This window comes from Chelonia mydas, chromosome 1 (genome assembly GCF_015237465.2).
Source record: "Chelonia mydas isolate rCheMyd1 chromosome 1, rCheMyd1.pri.v2, whole genome shotgun sequence".
Lineage (NCBI taxonomy): Eukaryota > Metazoa > Chordata > Testudines > Cheloniidae > Chelonia > Chelonia mydas.
The window spans coordinates 249,914,020-249,933,032 of record NC_057849.1 but is presented as its reverse complement, the minus strand read 5'-3'; the positions used below and the strand labels follow the sequence as shown (position 1 = coordinate 249,933,032).

The following is a 19,013-nucleotide window of genomic DNA, read 5'->3' as shown; positions in this document are numbered from 1 at the left end:
ATTGATATGGTTGTTGATTCTTTCCATATTTCACTGTCCATCCTTGACTCTTTTGCCTCATTCACATCTCAAGGACCACACTGCCAGCCCCTGGGATCACCTCCAATGTCCGCTTCCTCAACTCCTGCTTTTGCATGGCAGAACGTCTCTGATAGAAATCCTGTAACCACGTTGACTTCCTCTTCTACTACAAACTCATTCTCCTTCAGTTCCGCCATCTTTCTTGCTAAACAACTTTACTTCTCCAACTTAATTGAATCCCACGCTTGCAATCCCCACTGCTTTCTCACCACCTTTGACTCACTCGTCAAACCCTCCTCTTTCTGCTCCACTCTTTCTCTGTACAGAATCTCACCAATTTCTTCCAACAGAAAATGGATAAAATACAACGTCTTTCCTCCTCCCCTTGGCTTGCTTTCTTTTCCTACAACTCTATCTCCTACTCTTCCCCTGTCACATTCTCCTCTAACCCTTCCACTTGCCCCAGTGACCCTCTCCCTTGTTCCCACTCTTATCTCCTGCCTTACTCTTCTACTCAACCACTCACTCTCTTCTGACTCCCCATAAGTATAAGCATGCTTTAGACTCTGTCATTTTAAAAAAACCAGAAAACTCCCCAAACCTAGCCTTGACCCCACTTGCCTCTCTAATTACTGGCCCAACTCCTGTCTCCCTTTCATCTCCAAGCTCACTAAACACACTGTTTACAATCACTGGCTGGAGTTATTCTTCTAAATCTGTCCTAGATCCTTTCTTATCTGAATTCTGACCCTTGATCTCCACTGAAACTGCTCTCATTAAGGTCTCTAATGAACACTTCCTATCAATATCTCAGAACCAGTATTCCATGCTCCTCCTCCTATACCTCTCAGCCACCTTCAGTGTAGTGCACCATGATCATCATTTTCTTGATATCTTTCCTGGCCTGGCTTCCCTGGCTCTGTAGTTTCCTGGTTCTCCTCCTATGTCTCTAATCACTCTTTCAGTGTGTCCTTGGGAGGATCTTCCCACTCCCCACCCACCTCCAGCTTTCTGTGGGGGGTTCCTCAGGGCTTCCTTCTCTTCTCCCTCTACATCTTATCTATGGGTAATCTCATCTGCAAACACAAATTCAACCACTATCTTTATGCTGAAGTCTCTTAGATCTCTCTCTATTCTAGACCTGTCTCTTCTATCCAAACTAAAAAACTCTCCAGTCTCTCTGACATCTCCTTGTGGATGTCTAGCCACCAGCTCTTTCTCCCATGCTGCCCGTCACAGTTGGGAGCTGTTCCCCATAAAGCTCATTATCCTCCTTTAAATTCCTCCTTCAAACTCTCCTTTGTCATCATGCCTACATAAAATTTGACAATCGGTATGCTGCTGGTGTGCTGAGACTACAGCCTATCATGCTCTCTCATTGTTTCCTTGTAGTCCCTCATTTTTCTGTATCCACTGGTTGTCTCTTATCTTATATTTAGATCATAAGCTCTTTGGAGCAGGGACTGTATTTTTGTTCTGTATTTGTACAGCACCTAGCACAATGGGGTCCTGGTCCATGATTATGTAGGTGCTACAGTAGTAATAATTATTTAATTGCAAATATTGCCACAGAAGCCAGTTATAGTGCCTAGACATTTTTACATATGTGGTGTGAAGGGTACAGCTTAGTATGGCTGACATGACAAAAACAGCAGAGTATATTAGCAAGTATATTATTGTTGTTACTACCTTAGCACCTAGGTAATCATGGATCAGGACCCCACTCAGCTAGGTGCTGTACAAATACAGAACAAAAATACATTCCCTGCTCCAAGAACTTACAATCTAAGTATAAGACAAGAGACAACTGATGGATACAGACAGACAACGGAGTACAAAGAAACAGTGAGAGAATATTGGTCAGCATGATAGGCTGCAGTTTCAGCGCACCATCAGTTGATAAGTGAAAATATTTCTTCTCACAGAACCTCAGCTCTTCTTAGGTACTGAAGTGTCTGACTCAACTGTTGTTGTCTTGGCAAGAGCCACCTTGCATCATAGAATCATAGGGTTAGAAGGGACCACAAGTGTAATCTAGTGTAACCCCCTGCCAAGATGCAGGATTTGAAGCAGTTAGAGAGAGAGTCCTAAATTTGAGTTTGACCTGCCCTCTCACCCCTGATAAAACACCCCAACAAATCCAATCTGCTCCCACTTCCCTGTACTCTGTAAAAACATAGTTTTTGTCCCCCTGTTATTGACATAATGTCTTGATGCTGTAGAACTGCATATATAGAACTCAATAGCTCTTTGGGATAAAGAGCTGTTTTCTAACAGTCAGGATATGTTGGAGATGGCTAGAAAGACTCTGGAAACATCTGGTCTCTGATGTTTCTGTGATCAGAAAACCTGATTCCTTATCCCAGGTTCCTATGGAGGAATTGAAATTATTTCTCTACCTCAGAGTCATTCAAAGTTTCTGCTCCAAGTGAGAAATCTACAGCTAAGAAGGTGACTTTGGCCCTTGGGGATCTAGAGTCCCAGTAATTGAATTTGCTTGGATCCAAGGAACATATCTGGCTTTGAGAGGCAGTTATGTCAAGGTATAACTTCAATTTGGTTATAAGATGGCGGAGGGGGAAGGGGCAGAGAGAGGGGAGTGCACTTCTGGTGAAAATTTTTTTTTTTAAGTTTACAATCTCATACCCTCCCATCTGGGAGTCTAGTGAGCCTTGAGACTTGCATTTGATATGAACAAAACTCATGGAATATCCCTTAAGAGTTTGCACTTCTCACTGAAGGCCTCATTTCTGGTGACCATTATTTCAGCCAGGAGGGTTTCAGAGCTTCAGACCCTGATGGCCTTTCCAATTTATATTATACTCCAGAAAGACAAGGTGGCACTTAGGCCTGTCTTGCCCCCCACCACCGCAAATTTCTGACAAAAGTAGTATCAGATTTTCATTTTGATTAGCCAGTACAACTGCCTGTCTTTTAGACAAATCTCCATAGTCATCCTGAAAAGATTAGTTTACATACCTTTGATGTTAAGAGCTGTTAAGAAAGTTAGTATTTGTGGGCTCTGGAGAAACATTTAAGGGTGAAGTCATCTTGGCTCAAAGGATGTAAAAGTGTCATGTCATAATATGACTGCTGATGACCTTGTGTTTGAGTGTCCAAAGGCTCACTCTACTAATGGCGTGCTGGCCTCAATAGCATCTATTTGCACTGTGACCTTATTTTAACCTGTAGGGCTATAACATGAGGTTGGTTCATACTTTTATGAACTACAATTTTTTCAACTTCATCAGGAGCAGATGCTGGTTTTTGGAAGTAAATGCTTCAATTACTGTTGAACTAGGTGAGCTCATTTGCATTCCTCATCATGGGGATGTCTAAAGGAATTCAGTGTAGCCAGGTTTATGGCTTATATATTAAATGTGTAACTGATCCCTTTGTGTTGTCAACAATGTCAGAAAAGTTACAATGTAAAAATCACATCCCTGTAATTGCTCTGCTTATATATAAGAACCATATATTCTTACTCCTTTTAGCACTACATAGTCATTATAAAACTACAATATGGAAGAGTTAGTTGAATTTTTTGTTTTTTTATGTCTTGTACATAATCAACAGAATTGTTAACTATTTTCCAAAAGCAGAATCTGTTTATTGGTGAGGCTTGAATTAGAAGTTAGAAGAAAAATTAAGCTGTGTTCTAATCTGAAGTAAAGTTTACAGTTGTTAATTAGAATATCATCTGGTAATCTCAGAGAATTTCCACTATCCTCAAATTATACAATGATTAGTTGCCACTGATTTATAGTGAATAAAATAAGAAGATTCAAAATGCCAAGATCTTATCAGTATCTGCTGGAGATTCTTTCTGGGTTTCACTGTTACTGGTTATTACATTAATCTTTTTTTAACTGTATCTAATTATATGTATGGATGATTAAACAAATCTTAAAAAGGTAAATATAGAAATGTTGGTATGAATATTGTATGAGTGCTTTTGACTAGAGAGAAATATGAGTCCCCAAAGCTATGGGAGACACAGCACTCAGGTCCCCAGAGGGTACTGGCTGCTCTGAGTGCAGCTGGAGGTTATGATTGTATTTTGCACTTCCGCAGTGGCTTTCATGAGACCATCTCTAAGTGATTTACAAAGATAAGTATTATTGCAGTTTGATAGATTGGGTAACTGAGGTACACAGATGTTAAGGCCCAAACTTTCAAAAGTGTCTGATTCCAGTTGTAGTTAGTGAGAGGTACAGGTGCTCAGTAGCTCTGAGACTAAGGTCCTAAGTGTTTCAAGTTAGGCAAAACTTTGGCCTAAGTGATGTGTCAAGATTAGACAAGAAGTTAGTAGCTGAGTTGGTAACAGAACTTGTAAGAGGAAAGGAGATATAACTGTAAAATGTGCAGCCTCCTTTGTAAATATCTTACAGATGAGGAGAAATAATATGGAAAAAAAGAGGCATGAGATGTCAGTTTCTTCTCTCTTTTTTCCCTGTTCCTCACCCCTCAAAAAAAAGAGTGGGGAGGTAGAATAGGATTTTTAACCTTTCTCTTAATTTTTTATAAACTGCATGGTGAAGTACACTTACTGGAGATTTTTTAATCAGAAAACTAGATTGCCTCGTTGACTGCAAAAGTGACTTTCCATTGTAATAGTACCCAAAGCCATTAATCATCAACAATAAGTATTCTAAAATCAGGCTGAGCTGCAGTTTGGTTGATGCATAACACTGGTAACATTTGTAATTTTTCTGACCATAACGACACTCTAAAGAATGGCTTATGTTGCTTCTGAATATAGCAACATTTGTTTGCATAGCTGTTTGTTAAGCTGCAAACGAGAACTAAACTTGTTGCTCTGTTTTAGATCCAGTTGTTGTTACTGGCATATATGTTCAGTTAAACTGTTACAAAGCAAAGTCTGCAACTTTCTTTAAAAAGATCTTCTCTTATAATACATATACTGTACATCTAACATTATGAAAATATGTACCATACACTTACTTAAGCATACAAACATTGAATTATACCTATCTTAATCTGTGTGTTTGGCTAATAATAACTTCAGTAAGTCAGGTTGTAAATGAGCATTGTGTTAAATTTTAGAAATCGATAGTAGTTTGTCATTTTGGCATAGTGGTGTGGACAATCAACTGATAAGGCCTCACCAACTCAAAATGCTTTCCACCTGAAAATAAGGATCCTTATGGGCTGAACAGCTAGGTCAGGAACTTGGGTTTATCCTCCTGGCTTCATAAAAATCCATATTTTCCCCAACATCATTTCCCTCTCGAGGACCTGCAAACACTGATGATCCCTGCTATTTCTTTCTGATCTTCCTCAATCTCATGTTTGGCCAGGTGAGGCAGGCATGGCCTAGCTTCATTCAGAGCTGCTTGTTGTTATATCTATGTCAGCCAGAAGGATCACCAGAGGTAGATTCAAGCCATTTGCTTCCCACAAAGTCCCAGAAACAAAGGACCAGGCTAGATATCAAAAATAAAATTTTCCTATATGATAGTTCCTACTACTAAATAACTGGGCTGTTATGTTATGTTATGACCCACTACTAAATAACTGGGCTGTCCATTTTCCTTCTTCTCCAACTCCTCTCCTACTGTTGTTACCCCACTCCTTCCAAAGGTTCATTCTTGTACAAGGTGCAGCACAAGCTATCTACCAGGTATATCCCTGCTCATCTTTCCACCAGGATGTTGACATAGCTTATTTTGGCGACACAAACCTTCAGCAGGACTGCTTCCCAGCCAACTCAACCAGGCACCATTATAGTAACAGTTCAATGCAATCCAAGAATTTAGAGGTTTATCCTAACCTCTTCCTTCTCATCAGAGGCGACATGTGGGAGGGAGGCACGCGGGGTCATATGTCCCCCCTGATTTCTGCTAGGGTGAGAGTCTGGCTGAGTGCGGCTGAGGGGGACATGCCTGGGAAAGGCACCTGCACCTAGTGCTCCCACTGAGCCCCTCTGTGAGGCACCCAGAGCAGGGAAGTGAGATGGGGCTGGCAGCACAGCTCTGCCAGAGAGAGTGTGGGGAAGCCCTCTGAGTCCCATCCCTTCCTCGCCTGCAGCCTCAGTTACCTGCTCGGTAGTAGGTGTCCAGAGCCCACTCTGGCCAATGCCTGCAGTGGGGAGGCGATGGGAGAAGTGAGGAAGGAGCTATGAGGGGAGTAGGGGCAAGGTGGTGCTGGCTTGGACCGGGTGTGGGAGGTGCAGGGGGAGTGGGAAAGGGGCCAGAGGTGATGCATGGGGCAGTCACATGCCCCCCCCCCCACCATCAAGAGTTTTGAGTCATTTCTGCTTCTTAGCCTATGAAGGACCAAGCTGGATTCAAATTCCTTCATGTCACTGCCCTATATGATACAGTAGTAACATGACAATGTAGGCTTTGATATATCTTTTCTATTTGTTTTAATAATAATAATAGATACATACAATCAAACTACTGAATTTTTTTTTCCAGATCCAAACTCGGTTGTGGAATTGCTCAAGATCTAAGATCCATGAAAAGGACATTTTCTACATAACATTTTCTACATTTGATTTATTTGATTTTAAAATCAATGATTGTGTGGCTGTTGTTGACTCATCTGCTGTGTTTCTTCACTGAAGTTTAAAGAACAGTGATCTTCCCCGTAGTATTTTTGTAACACTATGACTAACTGTAAAGGAAGATCTACCACTACCAGAATAAATGGTAAAGCTTATGGTGGAGAAAGTTTTGTAAATTGGACTATAAATCTTAATACAATTCAGTCTGACAAGTTTCTGAACCTGCTGTTGAGTATGGTTCCAATTGTTTACCACAAAAAGCAGGAAGAGCGACATAAAAAAGTGAATGGTGTCTGGCAAGATGGATTACAACACACAGGACACAATTTTAATGTTAGATCGGATCAACACATGGAGTACCATCACTTCTCAGAACCAGCTTTTCATGGTAGTAACGGACACAGTCCATCTAGCTGTAGTCCAAAGTATGATGACTTTGCCAGTTATAATTATTGTGATGGGATGGACACGTCAGAAACAGATGCCATATTGCAGGATGACAACTTGTCTAGTGATGGTGATGAAGATGCCATTGTGGAAAGGAGCAGAAAGCAGCCAAAGGAGTCCAGTAGTATTATGGCATTACAGATACTTGTACCATTTTTGTTAGCAGGATTTGGAACGGTTTCTGCTGGTATGGTTTTGGATATTGTGCAGGTTGGTATTCACTTTACATGGTTTTTGTTAGATAATTGAAGAAATTTTCCTAATGCATTCTAGTGTGGCAGTACATACTGCTTTATTTTGTAGTCACTGACATTCAGCCAATTCTGAGTAGGAAGAGAGTAATACAGTATTACAAATGTTTAACAGCTCTTGTGCTTTAATAGAAAGTGATAGAAATTTGAAATTTGCCAGGAGTATGGTCACTAGGTCACAGCTGTCTGGAGACAACCTATTTATTAGTATTTTTATTTATTTGTATTGCAATAACACCTACGAGTCCTAGTCATGGGACAGGATCTTATTATGCAAGGTGCTGTACAAGTGCAGATATTGGTTGAATCATAAAGGTTTTAAAAATTACTTAATGCATCTTGTGACAATCAGGGTCCAGACACCCCAAGGGAAGAACAGGAGATCTGAACCCAATGTAAGCAATTGAATCAACTGGTTGCATACAATGTTGTGTGTACAAATATGTCAAGTCTTGTCTTTTATGATAGTGTGTGGTGTTCTGAACTTGGTGGTCATTGTGAGATATGTATACACACTGTGCTTATTTATGTATATAGAAAACCGTGCTCATAATTTGCGCTGCAGCATTCAGCTCCACCTCACAACAGGGCGCTGGTCAACTAGGCAGGGAGGGGTTGCCTCCCTAACCAGGGGAGACTAACTCAAAGCACATAACATTGTAAAACCCAGGAAAAGAAAGATGGTGGTCCATAAAATTTCTCCACTTTAAATAACCATGAGTAGATTGACTATACTTCCAGTTTTGGTCGGGACTGTCCCTTTTTTAAGCCTTGTCCCGGCCGTCCTGACTTTTTTGGCAAAAGTGTGCGTTTATCCCATTTGCTCTTGCCAAAAGAGTTTGCCCCATTTTTTTGCCCCAAAAGTGGGGTGCGCACCCCTAGCGGGGCACAGAGGAACGTACAGGTGGGCGAGTGGTAATGCCAGCCCTGCGGGGTGGGGAGAAACAGGGCTCCATTGAGCAGCGATGCCAGCCATCTGGTGGGAGTCAGGGTTTGAGAACGTAGCAACACCAGCTACACAGGGGGCAGGCAGGGTTTGAGTGATCAGCGATGCCAGCCCCACATGGTGAGTAGGCTGGGCTTGGACGAGAGCTCTGGGCATGGGGGAAGCAGGGCTCAGGCCAGCAACTCGGATCAGCCCCATGTGTGTGGGAGAGAGGGGGGGCAGGGCACGAGCCAGCCCATGTGCCGGAGGAATAGAGGGAGCTGGGAATGGGCTAGCCCCACGCACAGAGTGGGGAGATGGGGCAGGGCTCGGGAAAGCAGCTCGCGCCAGCCCTGTGTGGTGTCTCATTTTCCCTTTGGGAAATATGGTCACTCTAACTATGAGTCACCATGCTGGAAGAGAGGAGGGGGAAGAAAAAAAAAGGGAGAAAGTCCTTTTTAAAAGGAGACTTCAAACAGAAGTCTTCATCCAAAAGGGAGGGACAATCTTGAAGGCTGAGGGTTGTCTGTGAATGCTGGATCCCCTCTGTGGCAGCGTGGAAGCAAGGGTTAGCTGAATATTGCAGCTCGGATTATGAGCAGAGTTTTTATATACATAAAGACATAAGCACAGAGTGTATACATATCTCATCATGATCACTAAGTTCAGAACATCATAAAATTTTATAAAAGACATTACTCGACATAAACACAATAACATTGTATACAACCAGTTGATTCAATTGCTTATTCTTTGGGGTTCAGACTTCCTGTTCTCCCGTTAGGGTGTGTAGACTGTGATTGTCCACATGGGCATTGGTTCAAAATTCTCTTGGTATTGATGCATGTTTGCACGTATAGCTGAGTGGAAGTTCTCATTCAGTGTTTGAATGCTCAGTGTTCCCATAGGCTCTGTATGTATGCATAGTAGTAAAGTTGAGTAGAAATTTCTCACTTTACCTGGCTTTCTTGTATGACCCACATCAATATATGTGAGATCCTGTGGAAATTTATGTGGAATATGATCTGTGAGGATATATATGGTATGTAGAGATCAGTATTAAAGCCCTGCTTCATTTCATACAATCTATAAAGGTACATATGGAATGATACGGAGCTCGTTCCAGGGTTCTTTAGAGCAATGGTTCTCAACCAGAGGTACGCATACCCCTGGGGGTACTCAGAGGTCTTCCAGGGGGTACATCAACTCATCTAAATATTTGGCTAATTTTACAACAGGCTACACCAAAAGCACTAGCAAAGTCAGTACAAAATAGAATTTCATATTGACAAAATGAGAAAGTAAGCAGTTTTTCAGTAATAGTTAAGGCTACGTTTTAGGCACCGGTATTTTTAGTAAAAGTAATGGACCGGTCATGGACAGTAAACAAAAATTCACGGACCATGACCTGTCCATGATTTTGTTCTATATATCCTTTACTAAATCTTGGGTGCTCTGGGGCAGGGGGCAGCCCAAGGGCGCTGCGGGTGCTGGCAAGGAGCGGGAGGCAGGGGGTGGCCCGGGAGGCAGGGGGTGGCCTGGGACCCCCGCAGCTGCTGGGGTGGAGAGGCTGTGGTGCATGGCCCGGGACCCCCACTGCTGCTGAGGGAGGGGTTTGGTGGGGCAGGTAGGCTCCCTACCTGGCTCTGTGCAGCTCCCTGTGAGTGGTGACATGTCCCTCGGCTCCTAGGCAGCGGCGCGGCTAGGGGGGCTCTGCATGCTACCCTCACCCCAAGGCCAGCTCCGCAGCTCTCATTTGCCAGGAGCTGCCTGGCCACACCTCTGTCTAGGAGCCAAGGGACATGTTGCCGTTTCCAGTTGCCCCCCGAGGTAAGTGCTGACTGGAGTCTTCACCCCCTCACATGCCCCTACCCACGCCCCAGCCCTGAGCCCCCTCCCGTACACAAATTCCTGCTGCTGTTGGGGGAGGCGAGACGTGATGACCTGAGCAATGGCCAGTGCGACTGGCCCTTGGGCTGCCTGAGCTGCTCAGGCAGCCCCCGGGCCAGCCCTCCCGACCGCTGCAGAAGTCACGGAGGTCCCAGAAAGTCACAGAATCCGTGACTTCTGTGACCTCTGTGAAAGACTGACAGCTTTAGTAATAGTGACTGTGACACTTGTGTATTGTCTGATTTTGTAACCAGTAGTTTTTAAGTGAGGTGAAACTTGGAGTACGCAAGACAAATCAGACTCCTGAAAGGGGTACAGTTAGGGTGACCAGATGTCCTGATTTTATAAGGACAGTCCCGATTTTTGGAGCTTTTTCTCACATAGGTACCTATTACCCCTCACCCCGTCCCGATTTTTCACACTTTCTATCTGCTCACCCTAGGTATAGTAGTCTGGAGAGGTTGAGAACCACTGCTTTAGAGTATTTGAAGTATGTGGAGGTGATTGTATGGTTCTTAAGTAATCTATTATTGTGTGCCTGTATCAAAACTACACACTAACTTTAATAGTATAGACAGGGCCGAAGATTACACCTCTAGTACTCTGCACTTGACGGAATTATGTCAGGATTAACCAGGGCTAGATCCCACTGGTTTGAGGAAAGAGCCCCAACTGATGGTGGGTGTTCAGACTAAGCTAAAATAGACTGACTCTCAGTTTTGAAAGCTGAATTTCCACATAGCTTCAGGCTCCTAATCTGAAGTATTCTTGTAACTGATGATTACTGAAATAGATGAAGGTTGTAAGACTGAACCTTAGTTTTGCTCTTGAGTTGAAGATGTCACCAGCAGCACTTCAGTGGAATTATAGTCATGTGGTTCACAGCTAACTGTTTATGCAGTGTTTCTTTGTACATTAATATTTGAAAAAAGTTCACTGGAAGCTAAAACCTAAGAAAGGACTAGCTCAGTTCCTTGTCTTCTCCTCCTTTCTTAAGGGCTATTTTGTTTTATTTTCTGTCGAGTTTCTTTGTGGTAGAGTTTCAGAAATTCTTTATAAATAAAAACGTAACCACTTCCCTCTCTTGCTCTCTCTCTGTGCAATTAGAGTTCACAGAAATCTGTTTTAACAGATATGAATCCACTGAATTCCTTACGTCCAAAGGAAAAATGTAGATTTATTTGTATTTGAAACTAAGTATTATTTGAGAATCCAGAAAGTGCACATAATGACAAAGAGAAGGATACTCTGTTGTTCAGGGTCTCAAATATTAGAGCAAATAAAGCTGAGAATCAAAAGTTTAGTCAGGATGTAATTACACTAAAGAAAATGACAGTCTTGTAAACCAGTAAAAGGAAACCAAAACTGGTATGCAAATACTATTGCTTCCTTATACGGTGTCACTACAATATATAGTTTAAACTCAGTCAAGTCGGTTTTAAGTAGAGAACATATTTTCAAAACAAAATTTAAACCAGAAAAAAAGACTAAATTTTCTTTAAACTCAGATATCTACAATGCCTTCCTTAAGATTAAACCCCTGATCTTGCAAAGATTTAAGCATGTACATAACTCCACTCACATATGTAGTCTTAGTGTTGTCTAAACACAAAAGTAGCCTTAGTTTAATTAAAATTGTTTTTTTTAAATCCATTTAATTAAATTGGTACAAAGCCCTCTCTGGACACACACATCAGTTTACAATTGGTTTATGTTGATTGAGCTCAAATAAGTATATGAACTGGTTTAAATACATGGATTTAAAAATCAAATTTAGTTAAACTGGTACAACTTCCTTGTGCAGACAAGGCCCAAGAATACTCATTTGCATAAAATTATGCACACAGCTCGAGTCTTTGTCAGACTGGAATCTGAGTGACTTAAAAGGATGTCATCAACTGAAAAGTTATGCTTCAGGCTGAATATTATATTTATTGTTATGAACCATACCTAAGATTACTATAATTGACAGAGATTAGAGGACAATTTTTTTTCAGTTTCAGAGTAGCAGCCATGTTAGTCTGTATTCGCAAAAAGAAAAGGAGTACTTGTGGCACCTTAGAGACTAACAAAAGCTTTCGTGAGCTACAGCTCACTTCATTGGATGCTTATGCTCAAATAAATTTGTTAGTCTCTAAGGTGCCACAAGTACTCCTTTTCTTTTTTTCAGTTGTATACTTGGTGCACTTGATGGCACTTTCTAATTCATTAAGTTCACAAAGAACAGGACAGACAGAATGTTCTAACTACCTCAGTTCAACCTTTATTTTTTTAAAAATGAGAAGACAATGTATCAGGCTCCAGGTGGTGCTTACCTCAAGCAGCTCCCGGAAGCAGCGGCATGTCCCCACTCTGGCTCCTACGCGGAGGTGCAGCAGGCGGCTCGGTGTGCTGACCCTTCCGCAGGCGCTGCCCCTGCAGCTCCCATTGGCCATGGTTCCCAGCCAATGGGAGCTGGGGGGGATCATGGGCACCAGGTTTGTATAATTTTTGGTGGTGCCCAGAATAGGTCCAAGCAGAGCCATGCCATCCATAGGACAGACCGGGGCAACCACCCCAGGCCCTGTGCTTTGGGAAGCCCCATGTTACAGGGCTATGCGGGGTCCAGGGCGGCCTGCGAGGTTAGCGGGGGACCTGGTGCCAGCAGCAGCGAGCAACCTGGCCCCAGCCCGCCCACCGCCGGCTCCTGGCGTTGCTTGGGGGAGGGGGCAGAAGCCGGAAACAGGTGGAGCAGGGATTTGGGGCAAGGAGTGGAGTGGAGGTGGGGCGTGGTCAGAGCTGGAGCGGGAAGAGGCGGGGCGGGCTGGGGCTGGCTCCCTCACTACTGCTGGAGCCAGGCCCCTCACAACCCCCCCCAGATGCCCCTGAAGCGCGGGGCCTCCAGAGCATGGGGCTTGGGGCGGTTGCCCTGGTCCATCCTATGGACGGGACGGCTCTGAAAATATAAGCCCAAACATTGGTGGAGCCGGGCCTACATTCCTGAATATTGGTGGAGCACGGGCACCATAGGTCCATATAACTCGCCGCCTATGGCAGGGGTGGTGCTTGGGGTGGGGGCAGCATGTGGAGCCCCTGGCTGCCCTACAGATAGGAACCAGAGGGGGGATATGCCCTTGCTTCTGGGACCTGCACGGAGCCACAGCACACGTGGAGTGGGGCAAGTCCCTGGCTGGCACGCCAGAGTGGGGCAAGCCCCGGACCCCACTCCCCAGCGGGAGCTCGAGGGACGGATTAAAATGTCTGAAGGGCCGGATGCAGCCACTGGGCCATAGTTTGCCCACCCTTGCATTAGCATCTCCTTTGGGTATATTTGTAAATCTTAATACTCACGAGTAAAGTTACTTAAATTGTTGAATGACCTCAGTTTAGTTTATTTTGTATGTCCTGTTATATCTTTAATTTGATGATCTCATAAAGCTTTACAAACAATAATTCATCAACCCTCACAACACTATTTAAGGCAGATTGATATTTTTCAGATGACTTAGGTGACTTTCCCAACATTATATAATATGTCAGTGGCAGAGCCAGAAATAGAATGTAGGCTCCCAATCCCCTTCTGTAATCACTAGACACACTTCACTGAAAGATCAGCTTTGCCTTTCCCCGACTATATTAAGGCAACTCAGAACCGAAAAAGGGAGACAGATCTTGATTTTTTGTTTTATTATTATTATTATATGTTGTTGTTATTACTTCAATGCCTTTCATTAAAAGATCTTGATTGGCTTTCAGACACTAACTGAATTACTATTTGGCCAACGTAAGGTTTTACATCCTTAATCCTACAATAAGGGTATGTCTACACTATGAAATTAGGTCGAATTTATAGAAGTTGGTTTTTTAGAAATCGTTTTATACAGTCGATTGTGTGTGTCCCCACACAAAATGCTCTAAGTGCATTAACTTGGCGGAGTGCTTCCACAGTACCGAGGCTAGAGTAGATTTCTGGAGCATTGCACTGTGGGTAGCTATCCCACAGTTCCCGCAGTCTCCGCCGCCCATTGGAATTCTGGGTTGAGATCCCAATGCCTAATGGGGCAAAAACATTGTCGTGGGTGGTTCTGGGTACACGTTGTCAGGCCCTCCCACCGTGAAAGCAATGGCAGGCAATCGTTTTGCGCTTTTTTTCCTGGGTTACCTGTGCAGACGCCATACCACGGCAAGCATGGAGCCCGCTCAGATCACTTTGGCAATTAGGAGCACATTAAACACCACGCGCATTATCCAGCAGTATATGCAGCACCAGAACCTGGCAAAGCGAAACTGGGCGAGTAGGCGACATCGAGAGTGATGAGGACATGGACACAGACTTCTCTCAAAGCACGGGCCCTGGCAATGTGGGCATCATGGTGCTAATGGGGCAGGTTCACGCCGTGGAACGCCGATTATGGGCTCGGGAAACTAGCACAGAGTGGTGGGACCGCATAGTGTTGCTGGTCTGGGACGATTCCCAGTGGCTGTGAAACTTTTGCATGTGTAAGGGCACTTCCATGGAACTTTGTGACTTGCTTTCCCCTGCCTTGAGGCGCAAGAATACCAAGATGAGAGCAGCCCTCACAGTTGAGAAGCGAATGGCAATAGCCTTGTGGAAGCTTGCAACGCCAGACAGCTACCGGTCAGTCGGGAATCAATTTGGAGTGGGCAAATCTACTGTGGGGGCTGCTGTGATGCAAGTGGCCAACGCAATCAAAGATCTGCTGATATCAAGGGTAGTGACCCTGGGAAATGTGCAGGTCATAGTGGATGGCTTTGCTGCAATGGGATTCCCTAACTGTGGTGGGGCCATAGACGAAACCCATATCCCTATCTTGGCACCGGAGCACCAAGCCGGCGAGTACATAAACCATAAGGGTTACTTTTCAATAGTGCTGCAAGCAGTGGTGGATCACAAGGGACGTTTCACCAACATCAAAGTGGGATGGCCGGGAAAGGTACATGACGCTCGCATCTTCAGGAACTCTGGTCTGTTTCAAAAGCTGCAGGAAGGGACTTTCTTCCCAGACCAGAAAATAACCGTTGGGGATGTTGAAATGCCTATAGTTATCCTTGGGGACCCAGCTTACCCCTTAATGCCATGGCTCATGAAGCCATACACAGGCACCCTGGACAGTAGTCAGGAGCTGAACTACAGGCTGAGCAAGTGCAGAATGGTGGTAGAATGTGCATTTGGACGTTTAAAAGTGCGCTGGCGCAGTTTACCGACTCGGTTAGACCTCAGCGAAACCAGTATTCCCACTGTTATTACTGCTTGCTGTGCGTTCCACAATATCTGTGAGAGTAAGGAGGAGATGTTTATGGCAGGGTGGGAGGTGGAGGCAAATCGCCTGGCTGCTGGTTACGTGCAGCCAGACACCAGGGTGGTTAGAAGAGCACAGGAGGGTGCGGTGCGCAAAAGAGAAGCTTTGAAAACCAGTTTCATGACTGGCCAGGCTACGGTGTGAAAGTTCTGTTTGTTTCTCCTTGATGAAACCTCCCCCCCGCCTTGGTTCACTCTACTTCCCTGTAAGCTAACCATCCTCCCCTCCCCCCTTCGATCACTGCTGTCAGAGGCAATAAAGTCATTGTTGCTTCACATTCATGCATTCTTTATTAATTCATCACACAAATGGGGGGATAACTGCCAGCGTAGCCCGGGAGGGTTGGTGGAGGAGGGAATAACCAGCTGGGGTGGTGGAGGAGGGAAGGACAAGGCCACACAGCACTTTAAAAGTTTAAAACTTTAAAACTTATTGAATGCCAACCTTCTGTTGCTTGGGCAATCCTCTGGGGTGGAGTGGCTGGGTGGCCGGAGGCCCCCCCACCGCATTCTTGGGCATCTGGGTGAGGAGGTTTTGGAACTTGGGGAGGAGGGTGGTTGGTTACACAGGGGCTGTAGCAGCGGTCTGTGCTACAGCTGCCTTTCCTGCAGCTCAACCATACACTGGAGCATATTAGTTTGATCCTCCAGCAGCCTCAGCATTGAATCCTGCCTCCTCTCATCATGCTGCCGCCACCTATCATCTTCAGCCTGCCACTTACTCTCTTCAGCCCGCCACCTCTCCTCGCATTCATTTTGTGCTTTCCTGTACTCTGACATTGTCTGCCTCCACGCATTCGTCGGTGCTCTGTCAGTGTGGGAGGACAGCATGAGCTCAGAGAACGTTTAATCGTTAGTGCGTTTTTTTCGCCTTCTGATCTTCGCTAGCCTCTGGGAAGGAGAAGATCCTGTGATCCTTGAAACGCATGCAGCTGGTGGAGAGAAAAAAAAGGGTACAGTGGTATTTAAAAAGACACATTTGATAGAACAATGGGTACACTCTCTCACGGTAAACCTTGCTGTTAACATTACATACATAGCACATGTGCTTTCGTTACAAGGTCGCATTTTGTCTCCCCTCAGCGCGTGGCTAATCCCTCCCCCATTCCCCCTCCCCCCACCACGTGGCTAACAGCGGGGAACATTTCTCTTCAGCCACAGGCAAACAGCCCAGCAGGAACGGGCACCTCTGAATGTCCCCTTAAGAAAAGCACCCTATTTCAACCAGGTGACCATGAATGATATCACTCTCCTGAGGATAACACAGAGAGATAAAGAATGGATGTTGTTTGAACGCCAGCAAACATACGGTGCAATGCTTTGTTCTGCAGTGATTCCCGACTATGTGCTACTGGCCTGGCGTGGTAAAGTGTCCTACCATGGTGGACGGAATAAGGCTGCCCTCCCCAGAAACCTTTTGCAAAGGCTTTGGGAGTACATCCAGGAGAGCTTTATGGAGATGTCCATGGAGGATTTCCGCTCCATCCCCAGACATGTTAACAGACTTTTCCTGTAGCTGTACTGGCCGCGAATGCCAGGGCAAATTAATCATTAAACAATCTTGCTTTTAAACCATGTATACTGTTTAAACAGGTACACTCACCAGAGGTCCATTCTCCACCTGGTGGGTCCGGGAGGCAGCCGTGGGTGGGTTCAGGGGGTACTGGCTCCAGGTCCAGGGTGAGAAACAGTTCTTGGCTGTTGGGAAAACCGGTTTCTCCACCTGCTTGCTGTGAGCTATCTACAACCTCCTCCTCGTCATCTTCCTCATCCCCAAAACCTGCTTCCATGTTGCCTCCCTCTCCATTGAAGGAGTCAAACAACATGGTTGGGGTAGTGGTGGCTGAACCCCCTAAAGTGGCATGCAGCTCATCATAGAAGCGGCATGTTTGGGGCTCTGACCTGGAGCGGCCGTTTGCCTCTGGTTTTCTGGTAGGCTTGCCTCAGCTCCTTAAGTTTCATGTGGCACTACTTTGGGTCCCTGTTATGGCCGCTATCCTTCATGCCCTGGGAGATTTTGACAAAGGTTTTGGCATTTCGAAAACTGGAACATAGTTCTGATAGCATGGATTCCTCTCCCCATACAGTGATCAGATCCCGTACCTCCCGTTCGGTCCATGCTGGAGCTCTTTTGCGATTCTGCGACTCCATCATGGTCGCCTCTGCAGATGAGCTCTTCATGGTCACCTCTACTGATGAGCTCTGCACTCACCTGCAGCTTGCTACGCTGGCCAAACAGGAAATGAGATTCAAAAGTTTGCGGGCCTTTTCCTGTCTACCTGGCCAGTGCATCTGAGTTGAGAGTGCTGTCCAGAGCGGTCACAATGGAGCACTCTGGGATAGTTCCTGGAGGCCAGTACTGTTGAATTGCGTCCACACTACCCCAAATTTGACCTGGCAAGGCCGATTTCAGCGCTAATCCCCTTGTTGGGGGTGGAGAAAAGAAATCAATTTTAAGAGCCCTTTAAGTCGAAAAAAAGGGCTTCATCATGTGGATGGGGTGCAGGGTTAAATCGATTTAACGCTGCTAAATTCGACCTCAACTCCTAGTGTAGACCAGGGCTAAGTGTGATGCATGCTTTAATGATAAGACGTAGCGAGGAACCCAGATTTGTCTCATCCAAAAGACAGCAGCAGAGAACCCTCAACATCATAAAAGAAAGCTGGTTCTGTACTCATTCAGAGAAAAGGGTATCATTACCTGAACTGCCAACACTTATCCTAAGTTTTTAGTGGAGGTCTCTTATCCCAAGTACTAACCTAGGAAAAATTTCCAAATGGCGGTTGACTTTCAATGAGACTTAAGTGCCTGTCATTTTTGAAAATGGGACTTAGATACTTTTGTAAACTTTACCTCTGGTGTTCTGAAATCTGTTGAGATCAGACTACTATACCACCCTTAAAACAGTGTTGTGGAATGTGAAGGGATCCTTTTTTTTTTTTTAACTATTTTTTTTTCTTTATCTGTATTTTAAATAGCACTGGGAAGTGTTCAGAAATGTTACTGAAGTTTTTATCTTGGTTCCTGCACTACTTGGTCTCAAAGGTAATTTGGAAATGACCTTGGCATCTAGACTATCAACTGCCGTAAGTAATCTTATTTTTTTCCCCTCTTCTCACATGTCTTGTAATATAAAAAGACAACATTATTTTTCTGTAATAGAGTCTGGCTTAGTTTATTTACCTGTTGCAGGAGGTCCCCATAGCAAGGGTTGAATTAGTGAGGGGAAAAATTGTTACTCTTCCAAACTCCATCCACAAAATAATCTTTACCATGTGAGTCACCAAAATTAGACACTGCTCACAGATTGAGTAGTGTTCCAGATATGATCATGCATGTTCTGTGCTCTACTGGGATCCTTGACCTTGGCTCTCCTTTGGTGGGGTTTGAATATGCCAGTGGGTTCTCATAGGCTTCATGAGGGGGGAGGATGGGAAAATGTGTTGGTATCTCCTGAACACCACCCATTCCTGGTACCAAAAAAGACATCACTCAAAGTAAATTATGCAGATCTATGATTCTCTCTCTCTCTTCTTATGTGAAGAATGAAATAGTTAACAATGTTGACATTTAAAGTATCATTGGGCATCTGAATTATTATCTCACTGAGATTTGGGACAGTTGACACCTCTCAGAGCAATTTGTTG

At 44.5% G+C, this 19,013-nt stretch overlaps 1 protein-coding gene across 2 annotated transcripts in view; it reads left to right on the top strand.

Moving 5' to 3' along the window:
- The window catches only part of SLC41A2 (solute carrier family 41 member 2), a 93,314-nt gene that overhangs the window by 10,812 nt on the left and 63,489 nt on the right, over positions 1-19,013 (top strand). For both annotated transcript variants that reach the window (XM_043542080.1, XM_037879914.2), the window contains exons 2-3: positions 6,465-7,210; positions 18,345-18,452. In XM_043542080.1, coding sequence (XP_043398015.1) covers positions 6,656-7,210; positions 18,345-18,452 — 663 coding nt within the window. In that variant the 5' untranslated portion in view covers positions 6,465-6,655. The remainder of the gene's footprint in view (positions 1-6,464; positions 7,211-18,344; positions 18,453-19,013) is intronic.